A 20,440-nucleotide genomic window follows, 5' to 3' on the forward strand; every position below is an offset into this window, starting at 1 on the left:
ATTTTCTCCACAGGAACAGGTGCTGATAACCCTCAGGATTTTGTATGTTTCAAGCAAGTTGCCTCTTACTTTTCTAACCTCCAGTGGATACAATCCCAGTCTGCCCAGCCTTTTCTTATAAGAATATCTTCTCATTCCAGGTATCAGTCCAGTAAATCTTCTCAAACTGCTTACAATGAGGCTTCCATCATTCCTTAGAGAAAGTGACCAATATGACACACGGTACTCCATATACACTCACACCGATGGCTTGTATAATTAAAGCACAACCTCCTACTTTTTTATTTAATTCCCTCACAAGGAAACTATAACATTCTATGAGTTTTCCTGATGGCTTGCTGTACCTGCAGACTAACCCTCAGTGATTCTAACACAAGGACAGCCAGATCCCTCACAGCTCTACAATCCCTCACTACTTCAAAAATGCGCTCAATTTTTTCATTATTGCTGATAAAATGGACAATTTTGCATTTTCCAACATCATACTCCATTTTCTAAATTTTTGCCACCTCACTTTACCTTTCTCTGTAGTTTCCTTACATCTTTTTCACAACTTGTGTTCCTACTTATCTTTGGCTACTGCAGCTTCTGTCTCTTCAACAAGTTATTGAGATAAACTGTAAACTGAGATCCTTGCACCAATCCCTGGGACACACTAGTCAGTTAATCTTACCAATCTGAAAAAGACCCATCGACACTTACTTTCTGTTTCCTACTGACCAGCCAACTGTCTATCTATGTTAATATGCTGCCCCTTACATCATGCCAGAAGCCACATGACACCAGGTTATAGTCCAACAGGGGTGTTTGAAATCACAAGCTTTTGGAGCTTCATCACCTGATGAAGGAGATGCATTCCAAAAGCTTGTGATTTCAAACAAAGTTGTTGGGCTATAACCTGGTGTCATGTGACTTCTGGCTTTGTCCATCTCAGCCCAACACCTGCACCCCCACATCATGAGCTTTTATTTTTCACAATAACTTTCAACGTGGTACTTATCAAAAGCCTTCTGGAAATCTAAGTATAATGCATTCACTGGTTCCTCCTAATCATGTTACTTCCTTTAGACAGATATGGGCCAAACACCGGGAAATGGGACTGGCTTAATTTGGGAAAAGTGGTCAGCATAGACAAGTTGGGCCGAAGGGTCTGTTTTCGAGCTCTATGACACTATGACGCTATGACTCTTTATATGGGTCAGTAACAAGGAGTCACATTTTTAAAGTGAAAGGTAAGAGGTTTAGGAAGATTTTGAGGAAATATATTTTCACCCAGAGGGAGGTGAGGGTCTGGAATGCACTACCTGGGAGGGTAGTTGAGGCAGGAACATTGCAAACTTTAAAAAAGAAACTTGGATGAGCATTTGAAAGGCCACAATATTCCAGGCTATAAACCAAGTGTGAGCAAGTGGAATTACTGTTGATTTAAAGTTTTTTTTTGTCAGTGCTGACTCATAGGGCTGAATGGCCTCTTTCCTCCTGTATGATTTTATGAAGCACAGGATTCTGTTTTTATTTCTTTGTCTTTTTCCCATGATCCCATTATGCTGCTGTTGTCTTGCTGCAGGGGTTATCCTGTTAGTCCCATTCCCCGGAACTTTTCACACAATTTTTGAAACCCTCTTTTGGGTTCAGGCAGTTGGCTAATGCTGCAGTTCTCTGCAGAACAGAAATAAAGCAATCAAACTGTTGCTGAACTAATAATTAACATATGGGAAGTTTTTAATATTTGACAATTACACTGACAATTACAGACCCTGATAAAGCTGATAACAAAAAGATGTTACTAATATTTGTAATTCGGTTAGAAAGTGTGGACTGGACTCACTCAATATCTGTTCCTCAGTTCAAAGGGCATCAATTCAAAACACATTTCAGATGGGAAACAGCGTTCACAGTGTGGTTCTGAATGAATTGTCCCAGGAGTTGCTTATTCCTGTATTGTCAATCTGACAGTTGGTTCCAATACAGAACACAATGATTTCACAGGCAGTTCCCACCCTTGTCAGTGACAACAGTTGCCCATCTCCAGACAGTCTCTGCCCAGCAGGAAACTTCAAAATGCTGGGAGCGGCTCATAACCTCAGCGGCAGCCCATAAACAATGCACCTGAAGAATGTCTGAAAGTAGCCCAATGACTAGCTCAGTGATAGAGTAACTCACACCAGAGGCTGGGCTCACAAAGGCAAAGCAACAACAGTGTAACCGGAATAACAAAGTGTGAAGCTGGATGAACACAGCAGGCCAAGCAGCATCTCAGGAGCACAAAAGCTGACGTTTCGGGTCCGGACCAACAGTGTAGGGTGGGGCAGGTGCTGGGATAGGTTGGGTTCTGCCAGGGCCACTCAGCTCCTGGTCTCATTATAGCCTTAGCCCAACATAGACAAAAGAGCTCAATTCCAGAGGGGAGGTGAGAGTGACTGCCCTTCTCAAGGGCAACTAGGGATGGGCAAGAAATGCCAGCCAGCCAGCAGTGCCCACATCCCATAAATGAATAGAAAAAAAAATGACAACGTGACTGCATTTGTAACCCAAAGCTGCCAGGCTCACATTCTAGGCGCATGGGTTCAAGCTCCACCATGTCAAACAGTAACTTCAAATTCAATAAAAATCTGAAATTAACAGCAACATTTCCACTTCTGCCAATAGTCAAAAAACCCCAACCTCATTAACCAGCATCCTTTAGAAATCTGTCATCCTTACCTTGATTGGCCTAAATGTGACAACAGACCCATGGTACAATGTGATTCATCCATCTCTGCAGAAGGGTATTACTGCACTTTTTAAAAACAAGTTAATGAAATTCATTGTCAGTGGTGTTTACATTGCTGCTCTGTCAAACCCTGAGAGAGGCTAGTAACAGACAGCCCAGCGCCAGCTATAGGTCAGATCAAGTTAGTCAGTGTGTGACACAGTCTGAATCCATCATCAGTCAGTGTGTCACACAGGCTGAACCTACAGCTGATTACTGTGCCAAGGTAACAAGGTGTTCAGGTGGATGAACACAGCAGGCCAAGCAGCATCATAGGAGCAAGAAGGCTGATGTTTATCTCATGTTTGTCTCTAAATGTATATACTCATTTAGACACATCTAAACTGTTGTGAGATTACCTGCCTCCACTCCCCTCTTGGGCTGCCCCATATGTATACCATCCTCTAGGCCAATAACAATTTCCTCAGATCTCCTTTAATTGACTTACACCTCACCTTAAACATATACCCTCTGAGGTCAGACACATCTAGCACGGGAAAGAGATCTCATGAACAATTCTGTCTGTGCCTCTTATAATTTTATCTCAATCAAACTCCCCCTCAGCATTCTCTGCTTCAAAGAAAACAAACCCAGCCCTTCCAGTCTCTCCTCATAGCTGAGGCTTTCTTTCCCAGGCAACCTCCTGGTGAATCTCCTCTGCAGCCTCTCCAGTACAACCATGTCCTTTCGATAGTGTGGTGGCCAGAACTGCACACTATATTCTACCTGTGGCCCAACCAAAGTTTTATAAAGTTGTAACAACACTTCCTTGCTCTTACATTCTATGCTCCAATAATGAAGGTGAACATCCCAATGCATTCTTCAGCACTCTCTCTACCTGTGCTGGTACCTTCAGGGATCACTGGATTTGTACACCAAGGTCCCTTTGTTTCTCTGTACTCTCTAGGGACCTATCACACACTATGTATATCCCGCTGTTGTTAGACCTTCTAAAATGCAACACTTCACATTTATCAAGACTAAACATCATCTGCCATTGCTCTGCCCAATTTTTCAGCTGTTCAGTACCAGATTGTAGCCTGAGATCATCCTCCTTAATTTTCACGTCATCTGCAAACTTACCAATTGTGCCTTCTACAATTAAATCCAAGTTGTTAATGTACATAAGAAACAGCAAGTGTCCCAGCATCAATCCCTGTGGTATGTCACTGGTCATAAACTAAAAAACACACCCTCCACCGTCACCCTTTGCCTCCTGCCTGTAAACCAATTTTGGATCCAGTTTGTCAACTCACCTTGGGTCCCATGGGCTGTTACCTTTTGACTAGTCTTCCATGAGGGATCTTGTCAAAGGCCTCACTGAAGTCCATGTAAATCACATCAACTACATTACCCTCATCAATATATTTAGTCTCCTTTACAAAGAACTCAAATTAGTCAGGCAGGATCTCCCTCTAACAAATCCGTGCTGACAATCTGTGCTCAATTCTTGCATTTCCAAATATTGATTAATCCAGTTCCTCAGGACTTTTTTTTCCAACAATCTCCACTGCTGTCAGACTAACTGGTCTGTAATTGCCTGCTGTTTTGATACTCATTTGTTAAAAAATCATCCCGAGATATTACTGATTATAATTTCTTAATGTAAAGTTCTCCAAAATTTCACAGAAAAGTTGCTTGAGGCTTCTCTCATGTAGCTCTTGCATTATTTATTTTACAGGTTTAAGTCTCTGATGGGTTGAACAGGGAGGATTGGCTATGAAAAGTTAAAAGTGAATTAGCTATTTCTGTCCTTCTCAAAACCGTGAATTGTATAATGGAATACTATGGAATGAATGGAACATTATTTTGAAAAATCAATTGCGCTCCACAGTAGTTTTTAATTAAGGGAATGCTAAAATTGTAATGAAAGGTATGAGTAACATAACCTCCATATTGCCGTACCCTTGCTGCCTCAGAACATTGTCATCCCCTGTAATTACAAGGCTTCTTTCAGAGTCTGATAAGCAGGAATACAACCTGCACAGTAGCTGCTGGATGCTTCTGAATATTCATTGCATGCATCTGAAACTGTAGAAAGAAGGCTGGATAACAAGCTGTTTCTTTCCACTAATAATGAGGAAATGGCCTAACAGCCCATCATTCAATCTGCTATCATTGCTTTGATTGTTATTATTTCAGCTCACTGTCATCCGTCTTCTTAATCAACTCAGATTAATTTACTACATGAGGTTCTCATTGAAGTACCACATTTATGAAAACAATTTACCTTCGAGGCAGGAATAAGTGGACTGGTCTTGGTCAGGAAACTGCACAAACAGCAGTCGGGAGATATTTAATAAATGCTTTCAGTGCTGCCCACTTAAGACATGAAGGTAAACTCATTCTACCATTGGTGCAGGTCAGAGTGTGCAACACTTTACACTCAGCCCCGGGCAGAGGAGGTGCAGTCCTCCTCCTAGCTCCCCAAATGGGGCGGGCTAAATGTCATAGAGTCATAGAGATATACAGCACAGAAATAGGCCTTTTGGCCCAACTTGTCCATACTGGCCAGGTATCCTAAATTAATTTAGTCCCATTTGCCAGCATTTGGCCCTGTCCATCTAAACCCTTCCTATTCATGTACACATCCAGATGCCTTTTCAGTATTGTTGTTCTACCAGCCTCTACTGTTTCTTCTGGCAGCTCATTCCATACATGCGTCATCTTTTGTGTGAGACAGTTGCCCCTAACGTCTCTTCTAAGTCTTTTCCCTATCCCCTTAAACCTATGGTTTCAGGTTTTAGAGACTCCCCTATTCCAGGGAAAAGACCCTGATTATTTACCTCATCCATGCCCCTCATGTACTGTTTTATGTTATAGTTCACCTGACACCTTCAGAAATTGCTGGAGGAACTTGGAAGGTCTGGCAATATTTGTGCACAGAAAGCAGAGTTGACATTTTGGGTTCAGTCACCCTTCTTCAGAACTGATGCTGGCTGGGAAAAGGTGGTATGTATGTGGGAGACAGGAGGTTGGGGGCTGGGGATGGGAAGTGTACAGGAGTAAGCAATATTTGGAGATGGAGCCCAGAGGCAGAGAGATCTTTAAAAAATTACTGAAGCCAGGGAGGATTCTAGAGGACTGAAAAATGGTTAATATAATACCCTGGTTTAAGAAGGGAGGGAGGCAGAAGACAGAAAGGTATAGGCTGTTTAGCTTGACCTTGGCCATTGGTAAGATTTTAGAGTCCAGTATGAAGAATGAGATTGCAGGGAACTTGGAAGTGTGTGGTGAAATACGGCTGAGTCAGCTCAGCTTTGACAAGCGGAAATCATGCCTGACAAATCTGTTAGAATTCTTTGAGGTGATGAACATGTTAGACAAAGGAGAGCCAGTGGACACGATCTATTTGAATTTCCAGAAGGTCTTTGGCGAGGTGCTACAAAGGTGGCTATAAAATTGCAGCCCATGCTCTTAGGGAGAAGGGACTGGCATGAATAGAGGATTGGCTGACTGGGAGAAGGCAGAGAGTAGTGATAAAGAATAGCAGCCGCTCACTAGTGGAGTTCCAGAGGGGTCTGTGTTGGAACCATAACTATTCATGTTATACATTAACAATCTGGACAAAGAATCCAAAGGCATTGTTGCTAAGTTTACAGCCAGTACAAAGATAGGTTGAGGGGCAGTTAGTATTAAGGAAGTTGGAAGGCAGCAGAAGGACTTGGGCAAGGCTTGGAGAGTGGGTAAAGAAGTAACATATGGAATACAGTGTAGAAAGTGTGAAGTTATGCATATGGATAGTAAGAATAGAAGCACAGACTATTTTCTAAATGGGGAAAGGTTTCAGAAGTCTGAAACACAAAGGGGCAGAGGAATCCGAGTTCAGGATTCTCTGAAGGTTCATGTGCAGGTTCAGGTGGCAGTTAGGAAGGCAAATGAAATGTTAGCATTCATTTCACGAGGGCTCGAATGTTAGGACTGCTGAGGTTTTGATTACACAGCCTTTGGAAAATTGTGAAAAGTTTTGTGTTCCATATCTAAGGAATGATGTGCTGGCCTTGGAGGGGGTCCAGAGGAGGTTTACAAGAATGAAGGACTTGTCATATGATGAGTGGTTGAGAACTGCTGGATCTGTACTCAATGGAAGTTGAAGGGGGATGGGATTGAAACTTACAGAACACTGAGAGGCCTGGATAGAGTGGATATAGAGAAGATGTTTCCACTAATAAGTAGACTAGGACCTGAGGACATAACCTCAGTGTGAAGGGATGACCCTATAGGACTGAGATGAGGAGGAATTTCTTCAGTCAGAGGCTGGTGAATCTGTGGAACTCTTTGCTGTAGGAGGCTGTGGTAGCCAGGCCATTGGGTACATTTCAGACAGAAATAGATCGGTTCTTGATTAGTAAGAGGGATCAAGGGTTATGGGGAGAGGCAGGAGAATGGGGTTGAGAAACACACCAGCCATGATTGAATGGCAGAGCAGACTGGATGGGCCAAATGTCCTAATTCTGCTCCTGTATTTTATGGTTCTATGGAGTTTAGTGTGAGAAGAGTTGTTCATTTTGGAAGGGAGGTATAAAGAAGAGAATATTATTTAAGTAGGGGAAAATTGTGATCAGGTAGAACGAAGAAGGTTTTCTGAGACGGAAATCGGTTTCAGAGGAAATGAGGCACTGGAACAGAGGAAATGGGGTCAGGAGCTGACCATTCTGCCAATTTTTCAATCTCCTAAGTAATTGTTCAAGAATCCTTAAATTCTGAAAAAGTCCCAGATGATTGGAAAAGTGCCACTGTAACACTATTTTCCAAAAAGACAAAACATAGCTAATTATTTACCAGCGAGCTTAACATCTGACATTGGGAAACTGTTGGACTCTATTATAAAGGAAAGAATAGTGGGACGTTTAGAAATACAAAATCATGTCTGACAAATTTATCAGATTTGTTTGAGGGGATAACAAGCAGGATAAATGAAATAGATGTAAAGTACCCAGATTTCAAAAAGGTACTTGACAAGATACTGCATCTGAGGTTACTTAATGAGAAACGGGCCCATGTTATTGGGGGTAATATATTACTGGGGCTCTCAACCTTTGCAGTATCGAGGCACAGGCTGAATGGCCGCGCGGTGAGGAAGGTTAGCAGGTGCTGCCTTCAGTAATAGGCACTGAGGCTCAGGAGGTGATCAGAAGCACACATGTGAAAAATTTTCAGCACAATTCTCACTTTACCATGGCTGATATATCAGCCATGGATAGAAGATTGGCTGATGATTAGAATAGGGACAAGGGGGTCAATTTTCAGGATGGCAATTTGTAACTGCTAGAGTGTCACAGGGGTCAGAGCTAGTACCACAATTTTTGATGATGTATGCAAACGTCATGGAAGAGGAAAGTGAATGTAAAATTACCAAGTTTGTGGATAACACAAAAATAGAAGGAAGACAAGTGGTGAGAATGACAGTATGAGTTGAAAGAAGGATCTTGACAATTTAAGCAAGTGAGCAAAAGCTTGGCAGATGGGCTATAATGTAGCAACATGTGAGGTTATGCACTTTGGCAGGAAGAATAGAGGAGCTGATTAGAATTAAAAAGGAGAAAGACTGCAGAAAGCTAGAGCACAGAGGGATTTGAGAGGTGCTTGTGCATAAATCACAAAACACCAGTATCTGAGTTCAGTGGATAATAGGAAGGGCCAAGTGGAAGGGTAGCTTTTATTTAGAATCGCACAGTGCAGGAAGAGGCCATTCAGCCCATCAGGCTACACCAACCCTCTGAAGAGCAAACTCCACCCTACCCCTGCAACCCCATATTTACCATGGGTAATCCACTGAGTCCACACATCTTTGGACTGTGGGACAAAGCCAGAGCATCTGAAGGAAACACACGCAGGCACGGGGAGAATGTACAAACACCAGACAGACAGTCAGCTGAGGCTGAACTGAATCCAGTTGTTGGTGCTGTGAGGCACCAGTGCAAACCACTGAGTCATGGCAATGGAATATAAAAATAGGCCATACTTGATAAAATGTATACAAGGCATGGTCAGACCCCAGCTGGAATATTGTGAACAGTTTTGGGATCCTTATCAAAGGAAAGATCAGTTGGTATTAGATTCAGTCCAATGAATGGTCACCAGGCTGATTCTGGATACAGAGGAATTTTCTTACGAGGAGAGATTGGGCCTGTGCTCATTGGAGTTTAGAAGAATAAGAGGTGACCGTACTTAAACATATAAGATTGTTAGGGGGACTGACAGAGTAGAGGTTGAGAGGTTATTTCCTTTTGTGGGAGATCTAGGACCAGACAGCACAGTCTCAGAGGAAGAAGTTTCCTGGTTTGAGCAGAGATGGGGTAAAGACAGGAAAGTGGAGTTAAGGATTATTAGATCAGCCGTGATCTCATCAGATAGTGCAGCAGGGAAAGTGGGCCAATTTTTATTTCATTTGTTCATGGGATATAGGTGTTGCTGGTGAGGGCCAGCATTTATTTCTTATGGTCTTATATTCCTCGACAGTCAGAGAATCAAGGGTTACGGGGAAAGGACAGGGAGTTGGATGTGAGGAATGTTGGATTAGTCATGATCGTACTAAATAGCACAACTGGCTCGAGGGGCTAAATGTCCTACTCCTGTTCCTATTTTTTATTATTTTATGGAGTTTCCGCCCATCTCTAATTGACCAGAGGGCAGATAAAAGTCAACCACAATGCTGTGGATCTGGACTCACATTTAGGCCAGACGAGGAAAAGATAGCGGATTTCCTTCACCAAAGGGCATTAGTGAACCAGATGGGTTTTTATAACAGTTGACAATGGTTTCATGGTCCCCATTAGGGGGCTTTCTCATTCCACAATTATATTGAACTGAAATTTCACTCTCTGCCCTGATGGGATTCAAACCCATGACCCAAAACCTGGGGCTGTGGATTATGAGTACGAACCTACATCTCGTTTCACTTCTTACAGTTTTATGGTTAAATGGTTCAGTATTTGCTATGTAATGTTGTGGTTAAGCAGGCCCTTTGTTCACGGATTCTATATTACAATAACTTTGAGGGTGACAAATGGTTTCTGACCTTCATGTGCCTGACACAAGCTGAAAATGCTAGACTGAGTCACTAAATTGAGCTAATTCCTTATGATTTACTCTTACATTGTTTCAAAATGTTCATGCTTCTGTTAGCTACCTCTTTAGTCTTATTCTCTCCAGTAACACAACACCATGCTTCTCACAGAATTAAAGCAAACAGTTTTGTCCTGTATGAGAAGCAGTGTGTAAAAGCTGGAATAAAGAGGGAAATAGATATAGAGAGCAAGTTAGAGTCATTGAGTCATACAGCATGGAAACAGGCCCTTCAGCCCAACTCATCTATGCTGTTCAGGTTTCCCAAATTTGTCCCATTTGCAAATGTTTGGCCTGTATCTCTCTGAACTGTTCCCATTCATGTACCTGCCCAAATGCTTTTTAAATATTGTAACTGTACACAGCTCTACCACTTCCTCCAATGGTTCATTCCATGTACGTACCACCCTCTGTGTGAAAAATTTGGTTGTCACGTCCGTTTTAGATCTTTTAGGGGCAAGTGTAGCACTTCCTGTGGTTGCAGGGAAAGGTGCCGGGTGTGGAGGGGTTGGAGGGGAGTGTGGAGTGGACAAGGGAGTCACGGAGAGAGTGGTCTCTCCGGAAAGCAGACAGGGGTGGGGATGGAAAAATGTCTTGGGTGGTGGGGTCAGATTGTAGATGGCGGAAGTGTCGGAGGATGATGCGTTGTATCCGGAGGTTGGTGGGGTGGTGTGTGAGAACGAGGGGGATCCTCTATGGGCGGTTGTGGCGGGGGCGGGGTGTGAGGGATGTGTTGCGGGAAATACGGGAGACGCGGTCAAGGGCGTTCTCGATCACTGCGGGGGGGAACGTTGCGGTCCTTGAAGAACGGGGACATCTGGGATGTGCGGGAGTGGAATGTCTTATCATGGGAGCAGATGCGGCAGAGGCGGAGGAATTGGGAATAGGGGATGGAATTTTTGCAGGGTTTGGGTGGGAGGAGGTGTATTCTAGGTAGCTGTGGGAGTCGGTCGGCTTGAAATGGACGTTGGTTTGTAGGTGAGATGGAGACAGAAAGGTACTGGGAAGGTAAGGGATGTGCTGGAGATGGTCCAGGTGAACTTAAAGTTGGGGTGAAAGGTGTTGGTGAAATGGATGAACTGTTCAAGTTCCTCTTGGGAGCACGAGGCAGCGCCGATACAGTCATCAATGTAATGGAGGAAGAGGTGGGGTTTAGCGCCAGCATAGGTGCAGAAGAGGGACTGTTCCACATAACCTACAAAGAGGCAGGCATAGTTTGGTCCCATGTGGGTATCCATGGCCCTCCCTTTTGTCTGTAGGAAGTGGGATGAATTGAAAGAGAAATTGTTGAGGGTGAGGATGAGTTCGGCTCGGCGGATGAGGGTGTCGGTGGAGGGGGACTGGTCGGGTCTACAGAACAGGAAGAAGCAGAGGAGCTTTAGGCCATTTACTTGGGAATGCAGGTGTATAGGGACTGGACGTCCATGGTGAAAATGAGGTATTGGGGTCAGGGAATTGGAAGTTCTGGAGGAGGTGGAGGGCGTGGATGGTGTCACGGACATAGGTAGGGAGTTCCTAGACCAAAGGGGAGAAAATGCAGTCCAGATAGGTGGAGATGAGTTCGGTGGGGCAGGAGTAGGCTCAGACAATAAGTTGACCAGGGCAGGCAGGTTTGTGGATTTTGGGAAGGAGATAGAAATGGGCCGTGCGAGTTGGGGAACAATGAGGTGGGAGGCTGTGGGTGGGAGGTCACCTGAGGTGATGAGGTCATGGATGGTTTGGGAGATAATGGTTTGCTGCTCGGGGGTGGGGTCGTTATCAAAGTTGGCGTCTGGCCTCAGCGATGTAGAGCTCAGTGCGCCATACTACCACTGCGCCTCCCTTGTCTGCGGGTTTGATGGTGAGGTTGGGATTGGAATGGAGGGAGCAGAGGGCTGCCCATTCTGCGGGGGAGAGGTTGGAGTGGGTGAGAGGGGTGGAGAGGTTGAGGCGGTTGATGTCTCAACGGCAATTGGAGATGAAGAGGTTGAGGTAAGGTAGGAGGCCTGGAGGTGGTGTCCAGGAGGAGGACTTGTGTTGGAGGTGGGTGAAGGGGTCAACTCTGCTAAATTAGTTACATTTTATTCAGACAACGCATCAGGAACACAAGATTTGTTTTCAGTACTCAGGGGTTTGACTGAACAAATAGTTCCTGATCCATGTCAGGCAAACCCCCGAATTGCAAACAAGTGAGCACGGCCCAATGACATCTGAAAAGTTGATAACTCAAAACAAATAATTACACTGAAAGTGCACTGGGACACTGCTTGTAATTTTAGTTACTCGTGCCTGGCTGCTTTTCCCTCATTTTAAATGTAAAAAGAGAACAAGTTGCAAGTCTGAAAGACTACAAGAGCTGAAGACGCAAGATTTATCTTCAACAGATCTTTTGGCGATGCCATCACAGGAAAAGTTGATTCCCAGCAGCTTACTCAATATATTTTATCAAATTCTGGGCTGTACAGTGAACAAGAATGTTGCATTTTTATTACAACCAAAAAGACTTATTTGCTCAGCTTATTGAAAACTACTTGCCAATTGGGAGTTAATTATTTGTTCGCTTTCTCTTTGAAAACTTCTCTATCACAAAAAAACACAGTCCAAGAATGAGAGATAATGGGAACTGCAGATGCTGGAGAATCCAAGATAATAAAATGTGAGGCTGGATGAACACAGCAGGCCAAGCAGCATCTCAGGAGCACAAAAGCTGACGTTTCGGGCCTAGACCCTTCATCAGAGAGGGGGATGGGGAGAGGGAACTGGAATAAATAGGGAGAGAGGGGGAGGCGGACCAAAGATGGAGAGTAAAGAAGATAGGTGGAGAGAGTATAGGTGGGGAGGTAGGGAGGGGATAGGTCAGTCCAGGGAAGACGGACAGGTCAAGGAGGTGGGATGAGGTTAGTAGGTAGATGGGGGTGCGGCTTGGGGTGGGAGGAAGGGATGGGTGAGAAGTAGAACCGGTTAGGGAGGCAGAGACAGGTTGGACTGGTTTTGGGATGCAGTAGCGGGGGGGAAGAGCTGGGCTGGTTGTGTGGTTCAGTGGGGGGAGGGGACGAACTGGGCTGGTTTAGGGATGCAGTTGGGGAAGGGGAGATTTTGAAACTCGTGAAGTCCACATTGATACCATTAGGCTGCAGGGTTCCCAGGCAGAATATGAGTTGCTGTTCCTGCAACCTTCGGGTGGCATCATTGTGGCACTGCAGGAGGCCCATGATGGACATGCCATCTAAAGAATGGGAGGGAGAGTTGAAATGGTTTGCGACTGGGAGGTGCAGTTGTTTGTTGCAAACTGAGCGGAGGTGTTCTGCAAAGCGGTCTCCAAGCCTCCGCTTGGTTTCCCCAATGTAGAGGAAGCCGCACCGGGTACAGTGGATGCAGTATACCACATTGGCAGATGTGCAGGTGAACCTCTGCTTAATGTGGAATGTCATCTTGGGGCCTGGGATAGGGGTGAGGGAGGAGGTGTGGGGGCAAGTGTAGCATTTCCTGCGGTTGCAGGGGAAGTTGCCGGGTGTGGTGGGGTTGGAGGGCAGTGTGGAGCGAACAAGGGAGTCACGGAGAGAGTGGTCTCTCCGGAAAGCTGACAGGGGTGGGGATGGAAAAATGTCTTGGGTGGTGGGGTCGGATTGTAAATGGCGAAAGTGTCGGTGGATGATGCGTTGTATCCGGAGGTTGTTGGGGTGGTGTGTGAGAACGAGGGGGATCCTGTTAGGGCGGTTGTGGCGGGGGCGGGGTGTGAGGGATGTGTTGGGGGAAATACGGGAGACGCGGTCAAGGGCGTTCTCGATCACTGTGGGGGGAAAGTTACGGACCTTGAAGAACTTGGACATCTGGGATGTGCGCGAATGGAATGTCTTATCGTGGGAGCAGATGCGGCGGAGGCGGAGGAATTGGGAATAGGGGATGGAATTTTTGCAGGAGGGTGGGTGGGAGGAGGTGTATTCTAGGTAGCTGTGGGAGTTGGTGGGCTTGAAATGGACATCAGTTACAAGCTGGTTGCCTGAGATGGAGACTGAGAGGTCCAGGAAGGTGAGGGATGTGCTGGAGATGGCCCAGGTGAACTGAAGGTTGGGGTGGAAGGTGTTGGTGAAGTAGATGAACTGTTCGAGCTCCTCTGGGAAGCAAGAGGTGCCTCTCACCGGTTCTTCCTCTCACCCATCCCTCCTACCCCAAGCCGCACCCCCATCTACCTACTAACCTCATCCCACCTCCTTGACCTGTCCGTCTTCCCTGGACTGACCTATCCCCTCCCTACCTCCCCACCTATACTCTCTCCACCTATCTTCTTTACTCTCCATCTTTGGTCTGCCTCCCCCTCTCCCTATTTATTCCAGGTCCGTCTCCCCATCCCCCTCTCTGATGAAAGGTCTAGGCCCGAAACGTCAGCTTTTGTGCTCCTGAGATGCTGCTTGGCCTGCTGTGTTCATCCAGCCTCACATTTTATTATCTTACAGTCCAAGAATGGTAGTTTTTCCTTTAAATTATCTTATCCCAAATTGGGTGTTCAAACACACTTATTAGCATTACCAACCAGACTGTAAAGTACACCCTTCAAAACACAGTTCAATACCAGGGGAAGCCCCACCGGAGTACAAAGAGTATAAGGGGGTGCTTTAGAAAGAAATTAGGGGGGCAAAGAGGGGACACAAAATTCCTTAATCCTATCTGACAAAGGTAAAGCCCAAGGCATTTTGTAAGAACATTAAGCGAGAGGAGATTACCAGGGAAAGGTTGAGGGCTGTGAGAGACCAAACAGCAGCCTGTACGTGGAGCCAGAGGATGTGAGTACGATCTTTCTCATGTTTCTCATCTTTGTTCGCAAAGGAAAAAAGACATTGTGGCTCAGGATTTCATTTGGGATGGTGAGGTGTTAGAGATGATTTTAAGATTAATAAAGATGCAATGTCAGGTGTTTTGATGGGCACAAAGGAGCATAAATCTCCAGAGCCGAAGAGGTGAGTCCCAGGCTGCTATGGGAGGTAAACAAAAAGATTGTTGGGGCCCTGGTCGAGATATTTAATACTTTGCTGATCACAGGTAAAATCCCAGATGACTGAAGGATAGTCAATGTGATTCCTTTGTTCAGGAAGGGCAGCAGGTAATTACAGACCAACTAGTCTGATACCAGTGATTCGGATATTATTGGAAAAAACTCTTTAGGGCAGGATTAATGAATATTTGGAAAGTCAGGGATAGATCAGAAATAGTCAGCACAGATTTGTTAGAGGGAGATCCTGCCTGACTAATTTGAGTTTATTGTAAAGGAGACTAAATATATTGATGAGGGTAATGTAGTTGATGTGGTTTACATGGTCTTCAGTAAGGCCTTTGACAAGATCCCTCATGGAAGACTAGTCCAAAAGGTAACAGCCCATGGGACCCAAGGTGAGTTGACAAAATGGATCCAAAACTCGATACAGACAGGAGATATAAGGTGATGGTGGAGGGTTATTTTTGTTATTGCAAAGCTATGGCCAAAGGTGTACCAAGGGATCATTGCCGGGACCCTTGCTGTTATGCACTTTAATAACTTGGATGTGAATGTAGAAGGTAGAATTAGTAAGATTGTAGCTGACACTTAACTCAGTGTTGTTGATAGTGAGGACGGTCTCAGGCTACAGTCCGATAGTGATCAGCTAGTAAATTGGGCAGAGCAGTGACAGATGGAATTTAATCATGATAAGTGCAAGGTGATGCATTTTGGGAGATCTATTAACAGAAGGATATACACAATGGATGGTAGATTCCTAGGCAATGCTAAGGAACAAAGTAACCTTTGTGTACAAGTCCATACACACCTGAAGATGTCAGTACAGGTAGGCAGGGTGGTGAAGACAGGATGCTAGACTTTATTAGGCAGGATGTTAAAAGTTTAGCTACAAACTTATAAAACATTGGTTAAGTCACAGTCGGAATACTGTGTGCAATTCTGGTCACCAGACTATTGGAAGGACATGATTGCACTGAAGAAGTGCAGAGGAGAGACACCAGGATGTTCACTGGGATGAAAAGTCTCAGTTATGAGAAGAGACTGGATAAGGCTGGGTTTGATTTCCTCAGGGGAGGCTGAAGGGGGATCTGATTGAAGTATGCAAAATAATTAGATGTATAAATAGATGTACAGATCATGAGAAACTTTTCCCCATGGCAAATATATCTAAGATCAGATGGCACAGGTTTACAGTCAGGAGTAAGTAATTTAAAGGAGATTTGACAAAAACATTTTCACCCAGAAGGGAGTAGAAGTGTGGAACATGTTGCCTGAGAGGGAGGTGGGGACAGGTACTCTCGCAATATTTAAGGAGCATCTAGACGAATATTTAAAATGCCAGGGCATAGTAGGATATGGACCAAGTGCAGGTCTATGGGATTAGTGTTTATTAATCAGCATACACCTGGGGGACCAAAGGGCCTGTTTCAATACTGTATGACTCTATGACAATTCCTACCCCTTCATCCCCGTCTTCCTGAGCTTTGCTTGAAGCCCTAAATTATTTCAGGGAAGGAGCACTGTAAAAAATAATCTGATTGAGAGTTCATAGTTTTGACATAAGGAATGACAGCAGGTATACCAGGGATCCTGCCCAGATCAAAGATCAGAGCCTTCAGGAAGGAAGGTAATAAAATTAAAGATATGCAGGACAAGCAGAACAAACAAAGGTGCTGCAAAGGGACGCACCGTGGCTCTGTGGTTAGCACTAATGGGTTAAGTTCCATCCTCTGCGTGGAGTTTTCACATCCTCCCCATGTTTGTGTGGATTTCCAATGGGTGCTCTGGTTTCCTCCCATGCCCCAAAGATGTGCAGGTTAGATGGACTGGCCATGGGAAATGCAGGGTTATAATGATAAGGAGGGATGCTCTTCAGAGTGTCAGAATGGGCTCAATGGCCTGTTTCTGCTCTAGGGATTCTATGAAATTTTTCTTTGAACAATGCAATAGTTCATGCATCGAGCATTTACGAGGACACTACGTTTCCAAGGCTAGGCAGATCAAGAGCAGGAGGAGGCTATTTGGCCCAACAACTCTCTGTGAGTTTCAGCACCATCATAGCTGATCTGATTGTAACTTTGTCCTGCCTGTACTCCCCGGACCTTAACTCTCTTGTTGATCAAAAATCTGCCCAACTCAGACTTGATTATATGCTGCATCATCAATGGTCTTCCATCATTGTGTAGTCAGATGTTGGGGAGTTTGCCAATATTTACACAATCTTACACCAGTCACAATCCTCAGACACTGAAGCAAGCTCAGTCCAACCACAGCAACACTGCCATCACACGAGCCTTCACAATTAACATCCTGGGGGTCACCATTGACAAGAAACTGGACCAGCCATATAAATACAGCAGCTATAAGATCATGGCTGACCCTTTCTTAATGCCTTACTCCCACATTGTCCTGCATCCCTTAACACCTTCATTTTCTACAAATCCATTTTTACTTCTTAAACATATTCAGTGCATTGGCCTCCGAAGCCTTCTGTGGTAGAAAATTTCACAGGCTGACCATGTCCAAGTAAAGATATTTCACTTCATTTCAGTCTGAAATACCCTGCCCCATGTCCTGAGACTGTGACCCATTGGTTTTAAATCTGCCCCATCAGAACCTTCAGTGAATTGCCTCTCATTTTTCTCCCTACCAATAAAAATAGTCCCAAAATCTTGAGTCTCATTTAAAAATGGTAGTTTTTTATCCCGGGATTCACTCAGTTCCCTTTATGGATATACTGCCTTGATGGTTCATCATATTATTTGGTTACCCATTGAGTCAAACCCTCCTGACATCCAGCTGCTGTCTTTGTTATTCGAGGAATAAGCTCTCAAAGGCTCAAGTGTCCAGAGTCTGCTATTATTTGAGGGAACACCTGATAGAAATTTCCAAAACCATGAGGGATCTGGATTTAAAGGATGGAGAGGAATTACTCCCATTCATAAATGGACCAAGAACCAGGGAAACTCCCCCTCCCATTCCTTAGACAACATGTCCATCCTGGGCCTCCGGCAGTGCCATAATGATGCCACCCGTAGGTTGCAGGAACAGCAACTCATATTCCGCTTGGGAACCCTGCAGCCCAATGGTATCAATGTGGATTTCACAAGCTTCAAAATCTCCCCTCCCCCCACCACATCCCAAAACCAACCCAGCTCGTCCCCGTCTCCCTAACCTGTTCTTCCTGTATCCTATCCCCTCCTTCCACCTCAAGCTGCACCTCCATTTCCTATCTACTAACCTCATCCCATCTGCTTGACCTGTCCATCCTCCCCGGACTGACCTATCCCGTCCCTACCTCCCCACTCCACCTATCTTCTCCTCTGTCCATCTTCGGTCCGCCTCCCCCTCTCTCCCTATTTATTCCAGAACCCTCTCCCCATCCCCCTTTTCTGACGGAGGGTCTAGGCCTGAAACGTCAGCTTTTGTGCTCCTAAGATGCTGCATGGCCTGCTGCGTTCATCCTGCTCCACACTTTATCAAGAGCCAGAGGGAACAGGTTTAAAGGGCTTTGCAAAAGGAGCAAATGTGAGTTGAGAGAAACAGTGGGTGGCTTGCATCTGGAATTCATGGCCTGTGAGTCTGGTGGAGGCAGCTTCAAATCAGGCATTTAAGGGGGTGTTAGATAATTATTTAAATAGGAACAGTCTCCAAGATAACAGGGAAAAAGCAGGAGCTTAGCACTGAGTCAAAATGCTCAGTGAGACAATAGCAGGCACAATGGGACCATTGGTCACCTGCTACATTGCAACATTTCTATGCTTCTTTTTATTCTTAAACAAGCTCCAGGAATTTGAATTCTTTGTTAAGGAACAATTTGTCTCAAACTGCTTCACCGATTTAATTTATAACTTTAAAAAAGTGCAATTTCTTCACTTTAATGTCATCCTAAAGATTCACAACTCCCTTGGCCTTTGTTTAATTCCATTCTCCCAACTCCACTGAAAAGCTCACAATAAATAATACCTTCCTGCAAAAGTTTTATGATCCCAGCTGATGTTATTATGGGATAGGTCAGATTCCAGAATGAAATTTGGCTTGATAGATCATATTTTATTTAAAATGGTGCTCATTTTCTGAAACACTGGCACACATGTTTACAGCTTTTCTTGAAGAATAAAACCAATGTTTATTACACAAGAAAAGCTATTTAGATATACAACACGGTTGAAAGATCTTAAAACACATTGCAAAACAGAGTCTCGTCTATTAATGCAAAATAACATGAACGCTAGAAAGCTCAAATAAAAACACAAATTGCTGGAGAAACTCAGTTGTTCTGGCAGCAGCTATGCTGAGAGAAACAGAGTTAATGTTTTGAGTCCAGTGTAGCTTTCCTTTGGGAAAGTCTAATTTATTCCCAGCACTATCATTTTATGGCAATACAAATCCAGAGAAATTATCCTTCTACATTAATCTTTAGATTCTCCTTCATTCTGTCCTGTGAACTATGAAGTTTAATTATATGAATACTCATAAAACTGCAAGTTTTTTTTCTCAGTCTTTTAATAATGTACAGATTCTTGATGAAAAACTCCTGGTCTGGAAGTTTCACTATCCGAACATTTACACTAAGGCAAGTAAGCTTCCCCTGCACTGCCCTGGAATCTATTCAAGGACGATAACTATACTTACTTTGGGCCTCAGTCAAGTCTCCTGCAAAATTACCCTAAAAGCTTTTACCCTCCGGTTCTTTTTTAAGATAAAATCAATCTTTGATTATTGTAAACCAAAAGCAAGCAAATGTTTTTCCAATGTTTACTCTCCTTGTTGTAAGCCAGGTAATATCAGCAATTTTCCACAAACACTCCAGGGCTTTTGCAGTTGCATGGTCTCTCACACATATGGATTCGGCCATGCTAGGGCTTTCTCATTTGATGTTTTTTAAACGTTCCACAAAAGTGACCAGTGCCCACATACCGGTAGTTAGAATTCCAAGCTCTAAAAATGATATCAATACATACATCAATCGCATACCATTTATTACAAAACTAAAAAGGAAAAACAGCAGTGATGAAAAGAAAGTGTAAGACAACCCATGCATAGGGACCTTGAGAAGGAGAAGGGGGCAATGATGAGAATCTAATAAGAGTCTCATCATAGACACCAGTAAAACATTACGACAATCCATGACACTGAGAGTTCAGAGTTTTGCCGCATAAGCCTCCGTCTCTTTATTTCTTTACTTTATAAGACTGGTTACAACTGAATACCAGGTCCGAAAGCATTTTGTCCATCAGCCCAGAGGAGAAAAATAAAGTAATAAGTCATAACAAAGATGCTGGTAGGTCCTGCCTGCCCTGCGAAAACTATTAAACATAAACTATTGCACAGCAGGAAGCTTTAGCACATTATACTTCAGGGTAACAAGCCAGCGTCCCCACAGACCCAGAAAACACTGACCGCTTTCTTCATACTTTTAATTGCTGGGTGGATGGAGTTCACAGCACGGGCAGCTACTGCAGCACCAAGAATTATCTTACTCACAAAGCCTGACAGCATATTAACTTCTATAGTATGGAACAAAGCAACAGGCAATATGTGAGCTGGTGCTGGGAGCAGCCTCCCAGGCAAGTGCTGTAAGTGACATTCCTTTAGCATTCCCTGTGCTTTCATTCTGCTAAAAGCCCTGTGCATTCTGATTTAAGCTC

The 20,440-nt window shown here is 44.3% G+C and overlaps 1 protein-coding gene across 1 annotated transcript in view; it reads right to left on the reverse strand.

Moving 5' to 3' along the window:
• Nucleotides 1-20,219, reverse strand: part of LOC125467609 (glutamate receptor ionotropic, delta-1-like) — a 174,827-nt gene extending 154,608 nt beyond the window's left edge. The window contains exon 1 of the mRNA XM_059640263.1: nt 20,193-20,219. Within this exon, the coding sequence (XP_059496246.1) occupies nt 20,193-20,204 (12 nt within the window). The 5' untranslated portion in view covers nt 20,205-20,219. The remainder of the gene's footprint in view (nt 1-20,192) is intronic.
• Between the last annotated feature and the right edge of the window lie 221 nt (nt 20,220-20,440).

Source organism: Stegostoma tigrinum, chromosome 37, assembly GCF_030684315.1.
Source record: "Stegostoma tigrinum isolate sSteTig4 chromosome 37, sSteTig4.hap1, whole genome shotgun sequence".
Lineage (NCBI taxonomy): Eukaryota > Metazoa > Chordata > Chondrichthyes > Orectolobiformes > Stegostomatidae > Stegostoma > Stegostoma tigrinum.